Genomic DNA, 24,945 nt, shown 5'->3' with positions numbered 1-24,945 from the left:
AGCCTGGTCTACAGAGTGAGTTCCAGCACAGCCAGGGCTACACAGAGAAACACTGTCTCGAAAAACAAAACAAAAAAGAAAAGAAACCATTAAGTTAGATAATTGTGTCAAGTCTCTGAAGAGATGCAAACAAAAAACAAAACAACCCCCCAAGGTATAGGGCGTTGAATTCATGACTTGGTTTCGATATGATCTCCCTGACAACTATAAGTAAAATTTCATCTGCTGGCATGCACTTGGTGAGGAGAGTGGAAGAGGAAAATTAGTTACATAGCAACAAGCGATCTTGGACTCCTATAAGACTGAAATGCACCCTACCTTCCTAGTGTATTGTGCAGTACTGATATGTAAACTTCAACCCAGGTACGAAGCAAACCCTAGCAAATAGCTCAGCAATCTGTTCGTGGACTGATATTTAACCTTCTTTATTCTTACAAACATTGAGATGGGTTGTGGCACCTGTCTGTAATCCTGGCATTTGGAAGGTGGAGGACAGAGGGTTTAGAATTCAAAGATAACTCGGGCAACATGAGTTTGAGGTCAGCCTCGTCTACATAGCGAGCTGCAGGTCATCCAGAGACCCTGTCTAAAAAACAAGAAAAAGAATGAAGTTACTAAAAGACCGGATGCTCACTGGGACCCTCCAGGCGCGTGCCCCAGGTCAAGGTTCACAAAGCCAGCAGCAGTCACCAGGCGGGTGCCTTCCGACCCGGAAGGAACACTTCCGAGCCCCGCCTCCTAAGAGCGGAGGACTCTGTTAAGCTCCTAGAGGTTCGCGGAGTTTCCGAGCATCAACACGGAAGTAACATCGAGCCGGAAGTTCTCGGACTCGCCTTGGAAGGGGTGGGGGCAGGGATCCGCTGGCCGACTGCGGGCAGAATGGCGGCTCAAATTCCCATCGTGGCTGCCACTTCTACCCCCGCCGTAGCTAGGAACAGCAAGAAGAGGCCAGCTAGCCCTTCTCACAACAGCAGCGGAGGGGGATATGGTGCTAGTAAGAAGAAAAAGCTATCCGCCTCCGGCTTTGCTCAGGTACTGTCCGCACCGTCCGGGAACAAGAGCGCATGCTCAGGCCCGAGAGGCGCCGAGAACGCTTGCGCGGGGAGGGGCAGAGGATGAGGCGCGTGCGCAGTGCCTGTATTGGGGGGGGGGGGGGCAGGGGAGGTTTCCGTGCTCTCCGAGCAACATCCTAAATATTGCTGGAAATTAGTATATTTGAGTCATAGGTTGAACCTATGGTTTTGGTTAAAAAGTCACCCGCGTCATATAGTAATGTAGGAGGTTATAATCGGTTTAGCAGGACCTCCCAGTTCCGACAGGACTTGTTTTCTGTATCTTTCTGCATGAGAAGTTTGCGGGTCATCCATAGCGCATCTCGTAGACACCCGGTGGGGTCTGAGGGATCTTCCCAGTGTACAACATGGAGGAATATAAAGATGGTTGATACCAGTGGTTGCCTTCATTCTTCTTACATGTGTTAAATCTGGAGGTTAAGAGATTGCTGTATGTCCTTAATCCCAGTACTTAGAAGGTAACTCTGCAAGTTCGAGGCCAGCCTGCTCTACAGAGCGAGCTGCAGAACACCAAGGCGACAAAGAGAGCCCTGTCTCGATAAGCACACAAAGAGGTCGAGGTCAATGACAAGAGTGCTGGCGGAGCCCAGCATCGGCTTGGTTAGGTTCTTGGCACTTTCTGAGGAAGCTCCTCAGCTTGTATGGTGCTTTTGCCCAGGGACACTTGGCAATTGGAACTTCCAAACCGTGGATAGTCTCCAGATAAGAGAGTTCCAGAAACTTCCTGTTTATCTTATCTTGTTCCCATGCCACAGCCTTGCAGTTCTGTCATTATGCTCAATCCTCCCTGCCAGACGTAACTACTCTTCCAGTATCTCTTATCTCAATTAGCTTTGCTTTAAAATGTTTAAACGGAATCATGCAGAACATATTCTTGTCTCCAGTCAAATACTAATGTAATTGCCTCTTGTAAAACAGTGCTTCTTGTTCCTCTGCCACAAGAAAAATGTAAAGCAGGCTGGTCTTGAACTCATAATCTTGGCTTGGTCTTCCTAGTACTGGATTAATAGAATGAACTACCATGCCCAATTTCTTCTGTATGTACACACCTTTTGGGGGTGGTTTTTGCCTGGTTTCAGACCTGGGGACAAGGGACTGAGGTGCATATTTTAAATACAAAAGCAACCCTGGCTTCCAGGTTCTCCCAGCATCCTACCTGGCATACCCTATCCTCAATTCTGAACTTCCCAGCACAAGGGGCTCCCCCTACCCCCAGAGGCTCTTCCCTATATAATCCAGACATTGTGGTCACACCCTTTCTTCTTCTCTTCCTCTCTCCTCCCCTCTACCCCAACCCCTTTCTCCATGGAGAATCCCCTGGCCTCAATCCTTCAGGCCAGTGAACTTGCCCGCTGAAGAGCAGACTTTAACATAATCTAATCTGGTTTAAATTGGCTCATTTCACCGGCGGCGGTGGAGAAATAACCTATCAGTTTGAAATAGGGTCTCTTTGTAGTCCTGGCTGTCCTGGAACTCACTCTGTAGACCAGGCTGGCTTCAAACTCAAGAGATTGCCTCTGCTTCCCAAGTGCTGGGATTAAAGGTGTGTACCTGGGTTGTTTGTTTTGAAACAGGATCTCTTGATGTTTCTCAGACTGGTTTAGAACATAGTCTGCATCACAAGTTGGCCCCACATTTCTGATCCTTCTGTTTGCGGCTCCTGGATGTTGAGATTACGGGTGTGCACTATCAGCCTCCTGGTATACTCTTTTTTTTTTTTTCTTTTTCGAGACAGGGTTTCTCTGTGTAGCCTTGGCTGTCCTGGAACTCACTCTGTAGACCAGGCTGGCCTCGAACTCAGAAATCCGCCTGCCTCTGCCTCCCGAGTGCTGGGATTAAAGGCGTGCGCCACCACGCCTGGCCCGGTATACTCTTGATTGGCGTCTTTATGAGGTACATCCTGTGTATTCTCCTGTAGTCTGTCCCTAATGTGATTTAATGTTCACTTGTGACCAGTCCAAGCAAGATAGTCACTGCATTATGATGAATTTTGTTCTTTTTAGGTATTTTTGTTTGTTTTTGCTTTTGTTTTTTGATATAAACTCTCAACAGTGTAGTCCCTGCTGGACCTGGAACGAGTGGTATGTAGACCAGGCTAGCCTCGAACTCTCAGAGATCCACCTGTCTTTGCCTCCCAGTGCTGAGATTAAAGACAATTTTTTAAAAAATTAGATATTTTCTTTATTTACATTTCAAATGTTATCCCCTTTCCTGGTTTCCCCTCCGAAAACCCCCTCCCCTGCTCATCAACCCACCCACTCCCGCTTCTGGTCCTGGCATTCCCCTATACTGGGGCACAGAGCCTTCACAGGACCAAGGGTCTCTCCTCCCATTGATGATCAACTAGATCACCCTCTGCTATATATGCAGTGGAGCCATGAGTCGTACCATGTGTACTCTTTGGTTAGTGGTTTAGTCTCTGGGAGCTCTGTGGATATTGGTTAGTTCATATTGTTGTTCCTCCTATAGGGCTGCAAACCCCTACAGCTCCTTGGATACTTTCTCTAGCTCCTTCATTGGGGACCCTATGCTCTGTCCAATGGATGGCTGTGAGCATCCACTTCTGTATTTGTCAGCCACTGGCAGAGCCTCTCAGGAGACAGCTATATCAGGCTCCTGTCAACAAGTACATGCTGGCATCCGCAATAGTGTCTGGGTTTGGAGATTGTATATGAGATGGATCCCCAGGTGGGGCAATTTGTGGGTGGCAGTTCCTTCAGTCTCTGCTCCACACTTTGTCTCTATAATTCCTTCCATGGGTATGTTGTTCACCCTTCTAAGAAGGATCAAAGTATCAACACTTTGGTCTTCCTTCTTGAGTTTCATGTGGTTTGTAAATTGTATCTTGGGTATTCCGAGCTTCTGGGCTAATATCCACTTATCAGTGAGTGCATATCATGTGTGTTCTTTTGTGATTGGGTTACCTCACTCAGGATGATATCCTCCATATCCATCCATTTGCCTAAGAATTTCATGAATTCATTGCTTTTAATAGCTGAGTTGTACGCTATTGTGTAAATGTACCACATTTTCTGTATCCATTCCTCTGTTGAGGGACATCTGGGTTCTTTACAGCTTCTGGCTATTATAAATAAGGCTGCTATGAACATAGTGGAGTATGTGTCCTTATTACATGTTGGAGCATCTTCTGGGTATATCCCAGGAGTGGTATTGCTGGGTCCTCAGCAGTACTATGTCCAATTTTCTGAGGAACCATCAAACTGATTTCCAGAGTGGTTGTACAAGCTTGCAATCCCACCAGCAATGGAGGAGTGTGTTCCTCTTTCTCCACATCCTTGCCAGCATTTGCTGTTACCTGAGTTTTTGATCTTAGCAATTCTGACTGGTGTGAGGTGGAATCTCAGGGTTGTTTTGATTTGCATTTCCTTGATCATTAAGGATGTTGAACATTTTTAGGTGCTTCTCAGCCGTTCGGTATTCCTCAGTTGAGAATTCTTTGTTAAGCTCTGTATCACATTTTTTAATAGTGTTATTTGGTTCTCTGGAGTCTAACTTTTTGAGTTCTTTGTATATATTGGATATCAGTCCCCTATCTGATTTAGGATTGGTAAAGACCTTTTCCCAATCTGTTGGTGGCCTTTTTGTCTTATTGACAGTGTCCTTTGCCTTACAGAAGCTTTTCAATTTTATGAGGTCCCATTTGTTGATTCTTGATCTTACAACATAAACCATTGGTGTTCTCTTCAGGAATTTTTCCCCTGTGCCCATATCTTCGAGGCTCTTCCCCACTTTCTCCTCTATGCGTTTCAGTGTCTCTGGTTTTTTGTGGAGGTCCTTGATTCACTTGGACTTGAGCTTTGTACAAGGAGATAAGAATGGAATGATTTGTGCCAGGCGTGTTGGGGACACGCCTTTAATCCAAGCACTCGGGAGGCTGAGGCAAGGCGGATTTCTGGGTTCAAGGTCAGCCTGGTCTACAAAGTGAGTTCCAGGACAGCCCGGGCTACACAGAGAAACCCTGCCTCGAAAAACCAAAAAAAAAAAAAAAAAAGAATGGATCGATTTGCATTCTTCTACATTTGTGGGCTATATTTTGTTTTGTTTTGTTTGAGACAGGAGTTTCTTGCTATGTAGATATTGCTGGCCTGCAAATCACAGTATAGTCCAGACTGGTTTTATGGCAGTCTTTCTGCCTCAGCCTCCAAATTCCTGGTATTACATGTATGTACTACCACACCTAGACTAAGTTAATTTCTTTCTTTCTCTACTTCACCCCCTTTTAGAGACAGTCTATATAGCCCAGCCTGACTGTAAATTCACTATGTAACCCAGGCTGGGCTTCTTAGTCCAGATTGCTATTAGAAATTACTTTGAGTCTTAAGTGCTAAAAACAAACAAACAAACAAACAAAACAATGTCCTCTTTCTTTTAAAAACACCACAGAAGGAAGACAAGGTTGTCCTGAAGTCTGAGTCCCAGTCATGAGGCTGCTGTTGGCAGAAGCCATTTGTTTGGATTCTACAGTTTAGCAGAAATGGGTGGGGTGCTGACTCCAGTGTGTTACAGTAAGGCCTGTTTCTCTACCCTGGGACTTACACCATCTCCTTTAGTAATGTGAAGAGGGCATAGCCCTTAGCGCTAGGCAGTGCTTCCTCATTTCTCCATGGGGCCTTTCATGTCTCGCGGCTGGATATTCCATCTTCTGAAGTCTCTCAGTGTTACTGGTCCTTTCACATATGGAAACAGTAGATCATCTTATATCCTATTTATTGCAGCAGAGCGTCACAGACTTGACTTTCTCTCTGACTAAAGGTCTTCCTGTCATCCTGACTCATCACTGACACCAGATTCTCACAGAGACTGTGAATGAAAGGAACAAGGGTGGAGTAACATGGGAGTGGGGTTGAGGAGGAAAGGCAAGCTGAAACCGGTATGACCTCTTTGGGGTTTGTCTGGCTAGAGGTGGCATTGAAGCCTCTACCGTTGGAGAAGTGTAGCTTTTCTGTGATACGAGTGCCCCACCCTCGGGCCAACATTCCCTTCTCCACTCTTCCATAAGCTGTTGCAGGAGCAGCAGGCTTCTGGCCACCCTGGCCCTCATTACTGTCAGCAGAAGCACTTGCTTTGGTGGGGTGGCCTCTCCCTACTAGACGGTATGACTGCCAGGTCCACAGTGGCTTGGTGCTTTTCACAGGGTCCTCCGAGGACTGTCCTCCTGCCCACAGCTCAGTGACTGCGTTGTCCCTGGAGGATGGAGCGCAGAGTTGGCCACACGCTGTCTGCAGCGTTCTTGCCACACACAGTCAGAGGCATGGTTTCTTTTCCTTTTAGCATCTCTTTGCTTCCCTGGCAGTTCATCTTGTTTGTCCCAGGTGACCTCTTTCCTCCCAGTCCTGGCTGGTCTCCTGAGAGCTCTAGTTGCTTCTAATTAGCAGCTTCTTTTCTTCTTTTGCCCTGGATCACAGCCTCATAAAACAGAGATTTCAGGGCCAGTGAGGCGGCACTGTGAGTGGAGGTGGTAATTCAGCAATACATGTGCAGCTGACACACATCCAGAAATACATAAAAAAGAAATGCAAGCTAGATTTCAGTTCGAGTTTCTCAAGGCTTAAGATTTTGCATAATCCTGGGAAGACTGGAGTGACTGAGGATGACGGCTCTCCATCTACACTGGAGAGTGGTGTGAATGAAGAAGAGGTGTCCAGGCCCAGGCAGACCCTGGAGACGAGTCTGGGAAGGAGCTTGGAGAGAGACCTTCTGAGAACCACTGTGACAGTGAACAGCCCCGTCCTCCCTTTCTGTTCCTGTCACAGATCCCATGGAGAAGGCACACGCATACCCCACCCCCACACATATGCCACACATACTCACACACACACCATACACACACAGCACACACACATACACACCACACACACACCCTTATAAAGTTAACTATACTCTTTCTCAGGAACACGGTCACTTCACTCCTAGGTACAATCCCAACAGAAATGAAAGCATGACAATTGTCGTTTGCTTTCTTTCTCTGGGGGTTGTTGTGTTTGAGTCAGGACCTCCCTAGATAGCTCACTTGTTCAAACTCACAGTGATTTGTCTGCCTCTGTCTTCCAAGCACCGAGATTAAAGGAGACTAGTTTCTTGTCAGTCATCCAGTTCTTCAATGTCATTGTTTCATTCCCAGGTGACATGTATCAAATTGACAATAAAAACTAGCCAACGGCTTTATTTATTTCCATTTGTCTGTGTGTGTGAATAGCAGCTCTATTTATAACTGAAAATAAACAAACATTCAGCAGAAAAATGGATAAATAGGTTTTAACATATCCATGTAGTGAATTCTAGTCTGCTGAGAAATAGGGAAGTTGACGAACTAACTACTAAGCCATGTGAGGCCTTCAAAGCTTCATTCTGACCTAAAGAGGCCACGTACGAGCCACTCCATCAGATTTCACTTGTAAGAAGTTCTGGAAGAGATGAAAGTGATGTAAAAGAATCAGAAGAGTTGTTGCCCTTGGAGCTGGAAGGGCTTGGCCAGAGAGGGACAGCAGAGTGTTCTGGAATGGCAGGAGTGCACTGTCTTGGAAGGGGGTTTCCTTGTACCAGTGTCACTATGGAGAAACACATGCAATCCACATCTGACATGCCTTTGGCTCTGTGAAGGCAGTGCCTCTGTTCCTAAAACGTTTGTTTTGGAATTGATTTATAATGAGACAACCTTTCTTTCTTTCTTCTGCTTATTTTCTCCCTGGGCTGTTAACCTAAAGGGTTGTTTTAAAGCACATCAGCTTCTTGACAGGACAGTGCATTCCAGCGGCACCCTGCTGACCCATGTCCCTTCAGCTCCCTCTTCTCAGAATCCCATGTCCTGCAGTCCTCAGACCAGCTCTGCCTGGGTTTTCTGTCCAAATTAGACCCTTGATGTCCAGACTCTTAAGGCTAGCCTTTGTATTTCAAGACATAGTTGACAAGATCATCACGATATAAGGACTTTATATCATGTGGTGTCATGGAATAATTTCCATTGAAAAGTTGTGTGTTGTGTTGCTGTGGGCCCTGACCCTCCGTTTTCTGTAAGGGGGGCATAGTTGCACCTCCTTTGTAGCAGTTGTAAATGAGACAGCTGGAATAGGACAGATGCCTGAGTTTGACACAGAGACCAGGGCATATGGCAACTGGGAGGCCTGCTTGTGTGTGCAGTGGCCTCTGTTCTCACAGAGTTTCCCCTGGCCTCCAGGGCAGGGGCTCTGCCTGCTGGAGCCCTGTGCATGTCTGTCTGCTGGAGAGCAGAAGTGGGGAGCCCATTTGGCTTCAAAGATTTTTTCCCCCTGTTTTAAGGGTGTCAGCATTGAAGCCATGAATGAGAGTAAAATGGCGTCCTCGGAGTTAAACTCGGGGCCTGTGGAAAAAGCTGCCAAGCCGTTGCCATTTAAGGATCCCAACTTTGTGGTAAGCATATGAGGTGGTATATCAATACAGGGTGCTGTACCTTAGCTTCTGATCTAGCTGGACCTGAGGTGGCTCTGGAGTATCCTCTTCCTCACTCCATTTGCCACCTTCTCCTGTGGGCTGTTGGAGACGGTAGCGGGGGGGTTGGGAGTGGGGGTTGGGGGGAGAGAGTGGCAGTTGGCGGAAGAGGGATCTGGGACTGGACAGGAAAGGCCCTTTGTGGTCTCTCAGTGTAGCAGGCTCTTCCAGAATCCCCCAGAGGACAGAACTTTGAGGAGGCATCTTTTCCATGATTGTCTCCCTGTGCTTTTTTACTGGCTTTAAATAATTTTAAAAGACGCTTGAAATATACAACTAAAATAGGAGCAGTCCTCATAATCCTTTATATCCCTTTGATTCATGAAGGTTATAGTAAGTAGCCAGTTACAAATTATAACTTTAAAGGTTTATTGTTTTTATTAATGAGTTTTGGCAATGCACTGTAGCCAGGGTCTGCAAATATGTTAGTAGTCTTTTCCACTTCATGCTTTTAATCTTTATAGCACAGAAAGAAATTTCCAGAAGGCTTGCCACACCATGATTGAAGCTTATTTGAGCTTTCCAGGACCACTGGTGATTATGAGGCTCAGTGACACACCCTCCAAGGGGGTTTAGAGATGTAGCCTCGAGATTAAATCCAACTGTGTGGTAAACTTATTTTAAAGGAATGAGATCATAAGTGAATTCAACTAGATGATTGGACCACATAAAGAATTTTTCCTGTGTGCATGCTGAAAAATAGCATTTACTTCTGTCCCATCACCAGCAAACTTGTGGGTTTGTAGAGCCCCCAAACTAGGTCCTTTTTGTTTGCTTGTTTATTTTCATCTTTTGTTTTTTTGGTTTTTGATAAAGGTCACCTATAGCCCAGGCTGGCCTCAAACTCCCGACTCTTCTGCTTCCACCTCCTGAGTGCTGGGATTGTAGGGACATCCACCATGCATGGCTAAAAACTATGTTCTTTCAAACAAAGATTTAAGTGTAGGTGAGGTACAGATAGTTACTGATGGACCGAGAGGTGCCTGACAACCCTAAAGGGCAGGGGCAGGGCGTCACGGTTCTCCAGGCGCGTCTTCCACTGACTTCTCTTCAAATCCTCCTTTAATTCAAGCACTCTGGCCATGGCGGCGCTGTAGCTGGCAAGAAGAACAGAACCTGGAAGAACCTCAAACAGATCCTCGCTGCTGAAAGGGCGTTACCATGGCAACTGAACGATCCTAACTGTGAGCTGTCTAGAGCCTTCCATGTGTTTGTAATGCAGACAGGAACTTCCTTACAACAAGCCTACGTTATTTGCTCGTGTTTGTGTTACTTCAGGGAAATATTCTTAGCCTGAGAACCGCACAGTGGCACCCATCCAGGGATACTCTGCATGCATTCCCTTTCCACTGAGTCGGTGTTGAGGCTGTTTGTTTGTCACGGGTGTGTGGGTTTTAGTGTCATTATTTAAAATTTCAGTCTGGAGAAGTAGGTCCCGCTGAGATAATGTTGATGCTTCTATTAAGCTTCCCATTTTAAAGTCTACTCTTTAAGTTTGTTTTCACAAACAACATAGCCCACCTAATGTGAGAACTGGAGAGTCTCCAGTGTGCAGGTACCAGCCACTCTCTCACTCTCTCCTCCCACTGTAGGATGTCCTGGCCTGGGCAGAATCCATTGGTCTGCTCAACTGCATTGGAAACTTTAGGTTCCAAGACCTCTCCACCTCATGGGGGTGACTCAGAGGGTGACAAAGTTAGTCATCTGGGTGTGGACTGCTTGAGTCTGGGTGTGTGGATCCAGCTGGTGGCTGTGTGGCCTTTCTTCATTGCCTGTCCCACTCAGCTGGAGCCTGTGAAGTAGCCTGCGGGTAGATGAACCTGGCCGTTCCACTGGAGGAACGTGTCTCTGGTAGCAAGGCAGGACCCCAGCTGAGGCCCACACTTAGACATGCTGGGCTGGCTTTTGAGCCGTCTCTCTTTAAGTGTGTAATCACAAAGGAATATTTCAGGACTGCTGTCATGTGTTAGCTTAGAGTAAAGGAGGGGGAGTTGGGATATTTAGAAGGTTACTTGGTGATCTTTTTCTTTTCTTTCTTTTAGACTTTAGTATTGATGCTCCTCCATCCTTCAAGCCAGCTAAGAAGTATTCTGATATTTCAGGCCTTCTTGTGAGTATAATTACATCTGTCTATATTAGCATTAAATAGATTTCAGTTATGTCTCTCTAGACAGACGGCTCTGCCTGGAGTTCATGCTGTGACCTGAGTGTCTATGTGGGTAACCTGGAGGGGCCATTGATCCAGTAAGCAAGACACAGAATTTTTACTTTTTTCCCTGTGATAGTTAACTGTACGCGACAACATGAATGAACCACCTTTCTGTTTTACTCTTGAGGTTTTAAAATACTCATATACAATTGGTGGTAGTTTAAAAACAAATATTCTGAGCTATAGCTCAGTGGTAGAGCACCTGCCTAGCGTGCCCAACACCATAGAATGGATCTTTAAATGAGAACAAGCACACACTTATAAGCCTTTCCCCAAATGAAGCAGTGTGTGTAGCCAGCATCTGTCCACGTAGTACTGTATGGATCTGGTCCTGTGCTGTCCCCTGCCCCCAGCGGCCTCTTCACACCTCTGGAGCAGAGCTGGAGGTGTGGGATCTCGGCAGAAGCTGATTCTCAGGCCTGGAGAGCCTGCTTCCACTCTGGTGCAGAACTGTAGAGAAACTCCAGCTCACCTTCTCATCCTTCTCCATCTCTAGGAGGTTTGAAATGTGGCCTTTTCTGCTAACTACAGAAACAACAAAGCATACTGCATCTACAGTTCACCCTGGGTATCACTTATGCTTTGCAGTTTAATGAGGATAACTGACTCTCCTGTCTGTCACAAACTTGCCAAATGAATTGTAGCTGTTAACTCTAGGAGATTCACTTAATCTCCTCTCTCAGCTCCTGGCCCATTTCATTGTTCTGGGTGTGCTTCTGTCTGAATTCATAGAAATACATGCTTGGGTCAAGGTGTTTGTTCTCTTAAGTGCTAACTCGCTGTGAACTTGGCCTCTGTATGGTGGTGTTGAGCCTAGAGAGGTAGGCCTGGTGAATTAATGATGTTTCTTAAAAATGGGTCACATATGGGTCAGATCCCATAGGAATGGACCTGTTTCTGTGGGAGAGGGCTGCCATGAGAAAAGCCTCTTTTTTTCCTCTTCTTTCTGTATATACATGCCTTCCCTGTGCTTGGCCTGTTCTCTTCACACCATGTTGAAATGCAGCCAGGTGGGGCCTTCACCAGGATGCCAACATTGAGAGTTACTAAGCCTCTTTTCTTCTTTAAAAAAAAAAGTGTACACACATGTATACACACTTGATATGTGGAAGTGTTTAGCCTACATGTGTGTATGTGCACTGTGTGTGTGTGCCTCGTACCCTCTGAGGACATCCTGGAGCTGGGTATCCAGCAGGTGCTCCTAACCACTGAGCCATCCCCAGCCCCATAAGTCTCATTTCTTTATAAAGCACCCAAAGTATTTTTTGAATAGCACCACAGAATAAACTAGAAGACTGTTCCAGCTTTCTTTTTGTGCAAGTTTGCATGTCATATCTGCCATGCAGTGGGTGTTTGTTTGTTTCTCTTAGTCTGATTTTTGTATTTAGAATGAGTTTCTTGTAGAGAGGGTCTTGCTTTGTACCCATCTGACAGTCTGACTCCAGATGCTAGCTTTACCAGGTTCACATTTCCAGTGGCCATTAGTGTGAGTTTAATCTACCTCCCTGTAGCTGTTTTCTCTGTTCCCTCTGTGTGCCTTTGTCCCTTGCTTTGGTCTTCTGTCAGTCTAACTGGACACTTTAAACACTTTGGAGCGGTTTTAGCTTACAGTGAAACTGAGAGGCTATTCTGGGGGAGTTCTCACAGACTCCAGATTTAGCTCATTCTGTAAACGACTATGGTGCATTTGTTCTGATTAGAGAACCAGTAAGGATGGCGTTGTTTCCAGTTTATTTCACTTTGCTTAGTTTGGGACCACACAGAGCCCAGTGATAAAGCTTTGTCTCAATGCACAGTGTGGTTTGATCCCTAGTACCATCAACATAGGTGGGGGTGGGGTGGGAGAGAAGGGCAGGTTGCAAATAGGAGAGAGTTGGTGGGGTGGAGGAATAAATGTCCTTAGCTTTTGGCCAAGCCCAGTGTCCTATCCTGTCTAGGACACCATGTCATAATTAGTTGTCATAGCTCTTTAGACCAGCCTTGACTGTGGCAGATTCTCAACATTTCCTTGCTTTTGACAACTTTGTCTCAGGTTTTCCTTGTGTTGTTTTGAGATGGGTAGTTGTCTTGTGCTTCTCTAGCTGGTCTTGGAACTCCTGAGCTCATATGATTCCCCTGCCTCAGCCTCAGAAGTGCTGGGATTAAAGGCACAAGCCACCACAGCTGGCTGCCGGTCTGATTCTTTATAGGATGCTCTGTGGTTGAGCTGTGTCACATTTCCTCCTAAGGGTACCTGGCCCACTGGATTTATTAAAGAGCTGAATGGCTGTCCTCACGGTCCTAATGCCCATCTTACCAGAGTCTGAGTTTATAGTCAGCACTGCGCTGCTTGCCTTGAATGTGAAGCTCTTGTACTAATTCAGCTCTTTTCTGCGCATTCTTGTGTGCTAGGTTGTCATGTTTACTTGTATGGTAACACAAAATAGACTATTTTTAGTTCTTGCTTTAGTTAGTTTATAGTGAAATAAAAATTTAAAGAATTGTTTGTTTATTCTACTTCTGGCTTTTCCTCCGTGGGTTGTGGCTTATGTCCATCTGGCAATCTGACCCCACGGCTTTTTAATAGAATGACTTCCTGAACTGCATCTGTGAGTGCTGCGTTCACTGAGGTCACTGGTCCTCTGCTGCCTCTATTCTCCTGCACTGCCTGCCTCACTCACTTCAGTGGTTACCTGAGGCAGGAAAGTGCTGGGGCCCCAGCTACTGTTTTGTCCTGAAATGGGAATCTTGCCTTTGTCATTTTGAGCAGCTGGATCTCATGGTTTCTGAGCAGATGTGGAAGCTAGCCCCCTGGTGTATCCACTTTCTCCTCAGCCATGGCCAGCAGTTAGCACAGTGGCTTTCACCTTTGAAGAGGCAGATCATCGTTTTGAAAAATATTACTTCAAGCTGCATGTAAGATTTAAGGTCTTCAGCCAGGTGTGGTGACTCACGCCTTTAATCCCAGCACTTGGGAGGCAGAGGTAGGCAGATTTCTGAGTTCAAGGCCAGCCTGGTCTACGAAGTGAGTTCCAGGACAGCCAGGGCTATACAGAGAAACCCTGTCTCAAAAAACCAAAAAAAAAAAAAAAAAAAAAGATTTAAGGTCTTCAGAACATATGATGAACCTTACTACCAACCACCGACAGACAGTTCTTAAAAGAAGCAAGGAAGAGCTAGGCAGTGCCAGAGGAAATGCAGATGAGCAGGCAGGGGTTCAGCCTCACTGGGAGCTGGAATGGCCATCAGATGAGAGGACTGAGGGTGCTAGCTTGTACATTTCATCCTGGACATAAAGGAATTGTGTGTTCTTACACTGGCTTGCAGGTAGAAAGAACATTGGCACACCTCCCTTAAATGACAGTTTGACACTTTCTTAAGAAAATCAAAATAAAGCCAAACCCTTATGACCTGGCAGTTTGCCTTTTCTACAGCTCCCTGGAGAAAAAGGATGTGCAAGGAACTTAGAAATGTTTCTGAGCGACTGTTAGTGGAGTGTTGGGGTCCCCTGAAGGCCTGCTGCTATGCCATGAGCTCCCAGATCCATGTGTAACAACATGAATGGCGTTCCAGGGTCCATTCCTGAGTGGGAGATGCCAGACGGTGTAGTGTGTACAGTGGTGGTACATAAAGACACATGTACACACACTCACTGGGTAATTTCTCTGCTTGGTTTGTTTAGTAAGGGTATAAATTTTAAAAGTCTGGAAGGGTCCCCACCTAACAGTGGCTTTCTCAGGGTAAAGAAAAGACTTTGAGGTAGAAGATGTTGGTAAAGGGTTCTTTCGTCCTCTATGTAATGTTCTCATTCTATTTTTTAGATAACAGTATAGTTCATCTTCCTTGGGCATAAGAGGAAGGCGTGGGGGTGGGTGTCACATCTGCATGGAACCCTCTTTACAAAGCAGTGATGAATCTTGTGGCTCCAGAGGATATGGGGAACTGTGAAACGTGCCTGTCATCCTAAAGTTGGGACAGTGTCCCTCTGCCAGGCAGCCTGTGTTTTCCTCCAGTCTCAAGGGACAGAATCCAGAGGAGGGTGGGATGGTCTTTGCTTATCTGGCGCAGGGATAGTATTTGACATGCTCCTTTCTATACAGAGCACTCCTCTCTATTCAGAGTGCTGCCTGTTGACTCTTGGGTCCACTCTGGTCTAGCTCTTGTTGGTGACCATTTTGTCTGTGCCACAAGATCTCTGTATTCTAAATTGTTTTTACAGCCGTTTTCTTGGTAGTGAGGTGTGAAGTTGGGTGGCCAGCTCAGTGCAGTTTGGTGGTAGGAATGAGGCTTCTTCATATGGAGCCACACTGAGGCTGGTTCATGGGTTTATATATGGAGCCAGATAATCCAAGCCAAATTCATGTGCCTGCATCCTGCTGAGAACCTGAGGGTGACTTGCCCCTGCCAGGTAGCTAACCTGACCACTGTATAGCCGCTGCTCACCAAAACAGCCTTTTTTTTTTTTTTTTTACTGGTTTTCAAGTCATGCCTTTCCTTGTATTGCTATCATCAAATGAAACATAATTCACAGGAGAAGTATCTGACAGGATTCCTTCCTACCCTCCCCACTCCCTTGTCTCCTATCTCCTATCCCCCCTAGCCAACCCCCCTTTCTCTTATATCTCTCTGCTCCTGTCCTTGAGCCTTGGAAAGGGTGCGACATTGTCCACCTTGGGCTGAGCGTTCAGCCGTCACTTATTCTCAGCACTCTGACCAGCCAGGAGTATCTGCAGAGGTAGAGTTAGAAGGCAGGGACATGTGGTCACTAATAAGCATTGTCCCAGGGTCTGATGGGGCTGTCCCCTCTTCCTCCAGACTGTCCCTTGGTGCCTGGAGAGATAAATGAGTCTTTGCTTAGCGTTCCTGGTGACAGTGAAACATAATGAAGATGTATTTTACTTCACGTAGAAAAAGATTAAAGTTTGTACTTAAAATATCCCCACCAGCAACTTTCTGTCCTTCCCTCTTCCTGTTTCTCACCCAGGCCAACTACACAGACCCTCAGAGCAAGCTGCGGTTCAGCACGGTTGAGGAATTCTCCTACATTCGCAGGCTGCCTTCGGATGTGGTCACAGGCTACCTGGCCCTGAGGAAGGCCACAAGCATTGTCCCCTGAGCCTCAGAAGTGGAGACGGAGTGGAAATGACCTCTAAAGCAGACTGACTGCACTTGTGACTTTGTTTCCTGGAAACAAACATTTCTGCTGTCAATCTGAAAATGTCAGCTCTGGGCTTTGGAAAGAGTGTCTGGCTTTACTAGGAGGATTTTTCAGTTTGCTTTCTTCCCCTCCAAGTACAACCTTCCTAGTTGAATTAAATCATACTTCAGTTGTTGCCTCAAGTAAAAATTGTTTGATAAGAAAATGCAGTAAAATTATGCACTTAAATTAACTCAAGCAAGTCCCTGAATCTTGTTTGCAAGTTGTGAACGCTCACCCACCATTTTCAAAGACTGAGCAATGAAGGCCCACGGCCTGGCTTGTTCTGGAGCCTAACAAGTGTGCTGACCTTCCTTGGGATCGGAAGCCTCTGTGGGTTCTCCACCGCACTGTTGAATGCCTTTACCCATCGTGGCCTGCCTGCAGGTGATTTATTTGTGTCTGCCGCGTGGTGAATCGTGATATTGGCTTCCAGGAGCCAAAAGAGAAATTAAGCTCTTAAAAGGAAAAGTATTTAGCTAGGCAGAAGAAAACAGATTTTGGAGGCTAAGCCTTTAAGACCACTCATTGCTTTTGCAGGGGACTCAGGCTTGGTTCCCAGCACAGCTATCTCTAATGCCAGTTCCAGGGCATCCAATACCCTCTTCTGACTTCACCAGGGGAGTACATACATACACGCAGGCAAACTCTCATACATATAGAAATAATATAATTTTTTAAAAATTGTATTTTTTTCTTAAGACCACACTGATATCAAGGCTGCTCTGAAGTGAGTTATTCTGATACCTGCTGCATGTCTTCCCTGTAAGAGTGGAGCCTCGAGGTGTACCTTAAAGTGACCGGAATGTTAGAGATGCAACTTGCAGAGCTGGGGTGAGGAAGGGCTCCTTGTCACTGTAGTTACTTTCCTTGCAGTGGCCAAATGCCCAATAAGAAGGAATACATGCCCACTGCTGTGGGGAGTCAGCAGGTGCGTGATGCAGCTGGCCACACTCCATCCACGGCCATGACACAGAACAGACAAGAAGTAAGGCTGGACTGTAACACCTCAAGGCCTGCTCCAGTGACCCACTTCCTTCAGAGAGGCTCTACCACACAACAACCTTCCAAAACTGCCACCCACCCCAGGCACCAACTGCTCCAACATTTTTTACATTCAGATCAGTACACCATGTCTCCCAAGTTAAAGCATGTATCCACCTAGACTTCAAATGTGCTTTGTAACTGTTGATGGCACTGTACAGAGGGCCAAAATATTTCCCACCAGATAGCATTTTTCTGAAGCCATGCCTCTTGGGACAAGATCACAGGACTTGACTCATCATCAAATAGGACTAGGTGGCCTACAGAGGCATCACAATGATGGCTTCCTACAGTCAAGTCCATTTCCAATAATGCTCTCATCTGAGAGAACGCATGAGCCTTATTTGAATCCTGGTTCAAACAAAAACCTTAAATTAGCCGGGCGTGGTGGAGCACGCCTTTAATCCCAGCACTCGGGAGGCAGAGGCAGGCGGATTTCTGAGTTCGAGGCCAGCCTGGTCTACAAAGTGAGTGCCAGGACAGCCAGGGCTACACAGAGAAACCCTGTCTCGAAAAACCAAAAAAAAAAAAAAAAAACCTTAAACTATTTATGAGACAATTATAAACTTGATAGATTTTGATGTGTGAAGGTATTTATGAATATTTTTAGTCAGAGTGCTGGTATACTGTTAAGGAAACGGTTCATATTTTAGAGACAAAGGCTGAAACATTTATGGACAGAGTGATATGATATCTGGGATTTGTTTTAGGATGAAATGGGAGGGAGGAAATGAATGGAAATAGCGTTGAAACAGTATTGGCCATGAGTCAGCTATTGTGTGCTAAGACGCTCCTCACACCAGTCTACTCTGTATGTGTTTGAATATCTCTGTAATAAACTTAACAAGGACATGTTTTGTTGGGGTGTTTTTTTTGTTTTTTGAGACAGCCCTGGCTGTCCTGGAACTCACTCTGTAGACCAGGCTGGCCTCAAACTCAGAAATCCTCCTGCCTCTGCCTCCCAAGACATGCACCACCATGCCTGTCTGGTATTTTATTACTAGCAGGTGAGTAGAGGAATTCCTCAGTGTCTGAGGCTTCTCAGTAGGTTAGGAAGAAAGCACAGGCAGTGAAATTCCTCTCAATGCTCTGAATGGGCGTCACCTTTGCTGTGCTGTCCTGGAGTCAGAAAACTCGGTTGGTCAGCTTTCTGTTGCTGTGACAGAATCACCTGCAAAAGTCAGCACACTCACGATCTGGTCACCCCTCAAGTGAGCCACCATCTGGGGACCAAGCTTCCAGTTCGGCCTTTTGTGGAATGGGGATATCAATCAGTCATATTCTTGACATGGAGAAAGTCTGGAATCTGTCAGCACAAGTCCAGCTGTCTGTCTCTGAAGAACTTCCCAGGCAGCCGAGAAAGGAGGATGACAGAAACAAGCTGGTACATTTTGAGCATCACTCCCAGAGTCTGGCGTCGTCTCGGAGGAAGGGGCTTTTTCTTTAGAAAGACCAGAAACACATCATTATCTCTAGCTAGCAGTTTCTTCCCGTTTGTTTTCATGAGAGATAAGAGTCACCGAGGCCTGGACTGGCTTGCTGCAAATAGTCCTTGTAATATTCCACACTGCAAAACTCTAGCCACAGTCTCCAGCATTCACCATGCAAACACCAGGGTAAACTACATCTTTGAAGCACTGAGCACAGGCAAGCTGTTGGAGTGTGGGGAACTGCTGTCACTGAATGTAAGCTGGCCTTAGGCCTTATTGAGGAGGCAGGAGAGAGGACATGGCCCTACAAAGACACTGATATCATGAGGTGTACTGGCTGATTTTGTGTCCTAGACACAAGCTATAGATATCAGAGAGGAAGGAGCCTCAGCTGAGGAAATGCCTCTATAAGATCCAGCTGTAAGACATTTTCTTAATTAGTGATCAACTGGGGAGGGCCCAGCCCATGGCAGGTGGTGTCATTCCTGGGACAGTGGTCCTGGGTTCTATAAGAAGACAGGCTGTATAAGCTATGAGAAGCAAGCCAGTAAGCAGCATCCCTCCAAGGCTTCTGCATCTGCTCCTGCCTTCAGGATCCTGCCCTATTTGAGTTCCTGTCCTGACTCCCTTCAATAATAATAAATAATTATAAGACAAATAAACCCTTTTTTCTCCAACTTGCTCTCTGGTCATGATGTTTTGTTATAGCCTTAGAAACCCTAACTAAGACATTAGGGTTACTGTTGCTATGGTGACCATGACCAAAGCAACTTGGGGTAGAAAGGAAACAGGAACCTGGAGACAGGAGCTGATAGAGAAACCACAGAGGTGCTGGTGAGTGACTTGCTCCCCATGGCTTGCTCAGCCTGTCTTTTTATAGAACCCAGGACCATCAGCCCCAGAATGGTACCACCTGGAATGGGCTGGGTGACCCCCTTCAATTGCTAATTAAGAAAATACCTTACAGTGGATCTTATGGAACTCAATTGAGCATCCCTCCTTTCAGATAACTCTAGCTTGTATCAAGTTGACATAAAACTAGCCAACCTATTGTGTCTGTTGCAGAAACATATCCCAGGCTCTCCTCCTGCCCCACAAGGTGAGCCTTTTGGCTCAGCACTCAGAGCTGGGCTTAAGCTACATGTCGTTCCACTTCTACTAGTGACCAACCAGGTAGTCTAGGCCAGTCTCTAGTTCAGTCTTTAAATTATTAATCCTCCATAAAATGTACATCCCGATAGACTCAACAAACAGGATTCAGTTTAAACTGGAAAGACTCTGAACATTCCATTCAGCCCCTTGAAGTCTGGCTGGGATCTCCCACCTCCCATGGTCTGAGTTAGAAAGGTGGGTCTCCCCTCTCCCCCGATCAGAACCTCCTGTTTGACTCTTTCTCATTCCTCTTGGATGGAAACTTTGCAGCTGATGGGTGGCAACTGAACATTCGAGACAGATCTCCTTGTGCTTATCTCTGGTTTCTGTCAGCTGTTCTTTCTGCTTATCTTAGACATGTACCCCACCTTTTAGTCTGTGTGTTTTAACAAACCAGTTCTTTTTTATGGGTTGAAGGAAGGTATAGATTAAGTAGCTAGGTAAACAAATGTATGTAGCTTGGTTGGCAGTGTTTGCCTAGCAGGATCAAAGCCCTGGATTCAGTTCCTAGTGCTACAGAAAACCATTCATGGGGACACGTGTCTATAGTCCCAGTATTCGGGAGATAGAGACAGGAAACTCAGAAGTTTAAAGTTAGCCTCAACTATGTAACTGTGTAGTGAGTTTGAAGCCAGCCTGGGCTACATGAGTCCCTGTCTCAAGAAAGAAAGAGGGAAAAGGAAAAGGAGGAAGGGGGAGGGGGAAGAAGAATCTGTAACAACCTGGGAGGGAGGGAGGCATGGTGGGTAAAGAGCAGAGACTCTGATGGGCAAGCTCCTGCAGAGTCAAAATCAAGGATCCCAGCAAAAGCTCTTGCTGGTCTTCACAGGCATCCTTAGTTCTTTCTGTGTTTGGTGTTCCTTGTGTATCCTACCTTGTTCTGTTCCCCATGGATAGCAGGCCATAAACCCTTAAAAGCAAACAAAACTGAGGGCCAGTTGTCTGCTTGTGCTGGTGACTAGGTAGGGTGGAGCCAGGGACTCCTTCCTACTGTAAACAGGACTCCTGGATCCACCTGGGCTTCTTCCATGACTCAGTGGCCTCTGTTCCAACTGCAGACAAAGCCCTTCCTGGAAGAGCCAGTGTTTTCCTGGCCTACAGGATGCTGGCTGTTGACAGGTGCATGGTGTACACCAAACACAGCTCTCTTCCCTGGGCTCAGGAAGATGAGTCACATCCACCAGCCTGGTGACTTGGCGTCTTGGCTCTTTCCATTGTGCACATGGCCAGCATGGCCTAGGGTTGCGCAGTGTGGAATACTGAAGGGCTTTTGCAGCTCTCCAGTTGGGACCTCTGTGACTGATGTCTCCCCTAATAACTGGGGAGGAAACTGGTCACTGGAGATAAAGAGGAGACCATCTGGTCTTGTCAAAGAAAACACCAGACCTTGAAAAAAAAATGATGCCACAAAAGATTTCATATGCACAGTTGTCCACACTTCTTGCTTGACTGTCTGATATATTTTATAGAGGATCTGAACCCTGTTGCACTCCTATGCCTTTCTGTGTAGGAAGCAGTCTCAGGGACATAGGGTCATCCTCACAGGAAGCATTGTCTGAGCCTGCCTGAAGCCTCTGGGAATGAGGGAGGGAGGGAGGGTGTGTTTCGGGTCCTGGGGGACTGCTGCTCCTCACCACTTCCCTCCCGCCTTGGTTCCAGACAGCATGGCGGTCCCCTCTCCAGGTGCCGATGCTCTTATACCTCCAGCCTCCAGAACCAGGACTGCAGTGAATGTGTGTTTATAACTTACCCAGCGTTCTGATAGAGCAGCAGCAGCAGATCATCCTGAATGCCATTGTATACTTTAAAAAAAAAAGTAAGAAAATATGGAATGGTTCATGCCTAGGGGCTCACACGTGACTCCTGGGGAGGGAGTGGATTGTTTGGGGTGGAGGGTGGCAAAGAAGGAGACTTTGAGTATTTGGAAAGATGAGGAGAGAAACACAATTTAGCTCAAGGTGAAAAGACTGATGATACTTTCTCTCGGAACTCGGACTCACATACTTGGCGTGGCATCTTTTTTCTACGGCTTCACTTCGTAAGTCCACCTCATCCATGAGGACGTGGGCCTGCCCTCTCTGTCCCTCAGTCAGAGGGTTTCTGCCATTCCTGATAGTGCAGTGGCCCCTCCTTGGAGAAGATCTGTTCTCCTCACCGTGTGTCTCCTCACAGCAATCCTGCAATGTGCTCTCCTCACACCTTGAGAACTTGAAGTTCAAGGCTAACAGCACAGCTCCCGGGGGCAGTGAGGATTACGAGCCAGGCCGCCATGTCTGTGCGCAGGACAACTCAGCCCATTTCTTCTGAAGAAGACTGACCTGCAGCTCCCTGAAAAGGCTGAGGAGGAGACAGGGACTCTGCATGGGCCAACGAGTCCAAATCATCCCGCAAGGTGCCATCCCTCATCAGATTCTGTGATGGTGTCCAGGAATTCGGCCACATGTGTCCACATACTGCTGAAGGGGTACTTTTGAGAATAAATTAATGTTTTGTTCTTTTTTTGTTGTTTGTTTGTTTTGTTTTGTTTTTTTGAGACAGGATTTCTCTGTATAGCTCTGGCTGTCCTGGAACTCGCTCTGTAGACCAGGCTGGCCTCGAACTCAGAAATCCGCCTGCCTCTGCCTCCCAAGTGCTGGGATTAAAGGAGTGCACCACCATGCCTGGCTTATAAATTAATGTTTTAACCAGGGGGCTTGAGTAAAGTTTGTTGCCCACCAACATACAGATGGGCTTCAAACCTACTGAAGGCCTACAAGAGAAAACGAATGAAGGCCACACCTTACAGAAGTACATGTCCTCCCTGCTGATTCCCCAAGGAACCCTGACCAGCACACTTTCTTGGAAGGGAACACTGGGCAGACGCTTTAATTAAGCCCACTTTTCACTGGCATTACAAGATTGCACAGTGAGTCTCACAAGCTTATGTGCTTTGGAAATTTCTGAGTAAAACAACCAATTGCAAGAGGGAAGATATTTGATGTCTCTGCCAGTTGTGATGTTTCTTTAAATGGTTGCTTTGTTCCTTTAGGAGTCATTGAATCTAATAGAACTGAACTTGGGCTGATGAGCCTGGCAGGACAGAGCTGGGAACAGTAAGCAGTGAGCTTATTTTCATTCCAGAAAGGCTAGGTCTTGTTTTGCTTTCAAATCAGAGTAATGGGGGGAGGGCTGGGAGATGGCTCAGTCGGTAAAAAGTGCTGGAGGGCCTGCGTTTGAACTTTAGCATCCATTCAAAGAGTAGCGCTTACTCTTACTGCTGGGGAGGTGGAGACAGGGGGATCCCTGGGGCTTTCAGGCTGACCAGCCTAGCAGACCTGGGGAGCTCCCCAGGTTCAGAGTGATAGAGGAAGACACCTGACATCAAACTCTGCCCTCCACACACACACACACACTACATGTGTCTGTGCACACATCCAAATGCACACACACTACATGTGCCCCAGCACACACTTTGGGGGAGGGGATGTTTTTGTGCACTGTGATTTCAAATCTCGATTCCTGTACCCAGAGATATCTGGTCGTAGTCCAGACTTTTGGCATTGTCATTATTATGAGGCATCTCCTGACTCTGTATTTTGTAAAACCTTGTGCTCTATCACTTTCTGATTGGTTAAAATAAAGGGATAAATAGCCTATAGCTGGGCAGAAGAGGAAAAGGTGGGACTTTGGAGCCCAGAGAGAGGGAGGACGTCTCAGGTGGGATGTCTCAGGTCAGGAGTCACCACTGGAACACAAGTGAAGGAGGAGTTGCCAGAACAAGACCAAGATGGCAGGTAGTGGGTCAGGTGGCTGGGCAGTAGGCTAAGGCCAGCATTGTTGGGTTAGAATAGTTCAGAATCTGCCCAGCTATAGTGCCAGAAGGTTATAATAAATATAAAGGGTCTGAGTCATTACTTGGGAGCATGGGTAGGCATAAAAAAAGCCTCTACTTATATGCACTAACACACACAATCAGAGTAAGCTAGATCCTCTACTTATATGCACTAACACACACAATCAGAGTAAGCTAGATCTGTGAGAGCCAGAAGATGAGCTTGTACAGAATACGGTACTGTTGCAAGTTCCCGGTATCTCTTGGTAATGCAGCCCCTTTTCCAAGGATGAACCAAGCCCCGTTCTGTACTAGGTGACAACCTGGTTGCCTTTTCCCCTTTTCTTTTTCTTTCTTTCTCTTTTCATTACTTTTTTCTTTCTTCTTCTTCTTCTTCTTCTTCTTCTTCTTCTTCTTCTTCTTCTTCTTCTTCTTCTTCTTCTTCTTCTTCTTCTTCTTCTTCTTCTCTCTCCCTCCCTCCCTCCCTCCCTCCCTCCCTCCCTCCCTCCCTCCCTCCCTCCCTCCCTCTCTTTCTTTCTGCTTGTTGAGACAGGGTCTCTTTGTGTAGCCATGGCTATCCTGGAACTAACTTTGTAGACCAGGCTGGCCTCGAATTCACAAAGATCTACCTGGTGCTCCAACCTCTCGAGTGTTGGGATTAAAGGTGTGTTGGTAACTTTTGTGAGCAGGTCGCATACTGTCTCATCAGTACTTATAGAACGACATTCTTGCTTCATTATTAACCAAGAAGGAAACAGTCTTTGGGACTCAAGGTGGCCCAAGCCTGTGTGGAGGCCTCTGGGAATGGAGAGTTGTGGGAGATGCTGGCTCCCCACCCCAGCATCCTCACCACTTCTGAAGAGCAGATCCTGATGGAAGCTTCACTACTTCGATTCACAGTTCTGGGTATGAGAGAACACTTAAGTCCCACTGACATCTCTGCTCTAGTATCTCCTGAAATAAGTTGTACCCGGTGTTGTAAGCCTTTTCTCACACCATGACAACTCCTACTCTGTCCCTGTTTCCTGGAGCAGCCAATTATCCTTCAGCCTTCAGTTCAGCAGTTGCCTCTTTTGGAAAACTGTCATGCCCCTTCGCTGGCCCTGCCATCCTCCCATGTATCCCTGCTCCACAGCTGTCTTCCTCACCAGGCTGAGACCCATTGCTCTGGGAGCCTGATCCCCTGTAGACCCTGTAGAGCTCTGAAAGGTCTCCCAGTGGTAGTGATACATGCCGGTAATCTCAGCACTTGGAATGTAGAGTTCAAGGTTAGCCTCAGCTATATACTGGTTTGAGACCAGTCTAGACACTGTCTCAAAAAAAAAAAAAAAAATTGAAAGAAGCGATCAAAGAAAAACCCACATGGGGGTGGGCTATAACTTGAATAACAGAATGCTTGCTTTGCTTAGCACACACAAAACCCAGGCTCAATCCCCAGAACCACATAGAATCAGGCCCAGTGGTGCACTTAGAAAGTAGAGACAGGAGGATCAGAAGTTCAGGGTCAGCCTTGGCTACATAGTGAGTTCCAGTCCAGCCTAGAGTGCATAATAGTAACCAATAAG

At 46.5% G+C, this 24,945-nt stretch overlaps 1 protein-coding gene across 1 annotated transcript; it reads left to right on the top strand.

Annotated features, from left to right (window-relative positions):
* Positions 1 to 742: 742 nt before the first annotated feature.
* Positions 743 to 17,837, top strand: Ino80c (INO80 complex subunit C). The gene is made up of 5 exons (XM_021150627.3): positions 743 to 1,032; positions 8,370 to 8,480; positions 9,631 to 9,742; positions 10,601 to 10,668; positions 15,731 to 17,837. The coding sequence occupies exons 1-5, from the start codon at positions 880 to 882 to the stop codon at positions 15,860 to 15,862; spliced, it is 576 nt and encodes a 191-aa protein (XP_021006286.1). The 5' UTR covers positions 743 to 879; the 3' UTR covers positions 15,863 to 17,837.
* The last annotated feature ends 7,108 nt before the right edge of the window (positions 17,838 to 24,945 follow it).

Source organism: Mus caroli, unplaced genomic scaffold (assembly GCF_978045245.1).
Source record: "Mus caroli unplaced genomic scaffold, Mus_caroli_1 scaffold_19, whole genome shotgun sequence".
Taxonomy (NCBI): Eukaryota; Metazoa; Chordata; class Mammalia; order Rodentia; family Muridae; genus Mus; species Mus caroli.
Note: the sequence above shows the minus strand (reverse complement) of the source record. Positions and strands in the feature narration are given on the sequence as shown.

Excerpts from the sequence above, each read along its gene's own strand:
- Ino80c (XM_021150627.3), top strand. The coding sequence starts at position 880 with ATGGCGGCTCAAATTCCCATCGTGGCTGCCACTTCTACCCCCGCCGTA. Across the intron at positions 1,033-8,369 it reads CCGCCTCCGGCTTTGCTCAG|GGTGTCAGCATTGAAGCCAT; the intron begins GTACTGTCCGCA and ends CCCTGTTTTAAG. Across the intron at positions 9,743-10,600 it reads GCAACTGAACGATCCTAACT|ACTTTAGTATTGATGCTCCT; the intron begins GTGAGCTGTCTA and ends TCTTTCTTTTAG.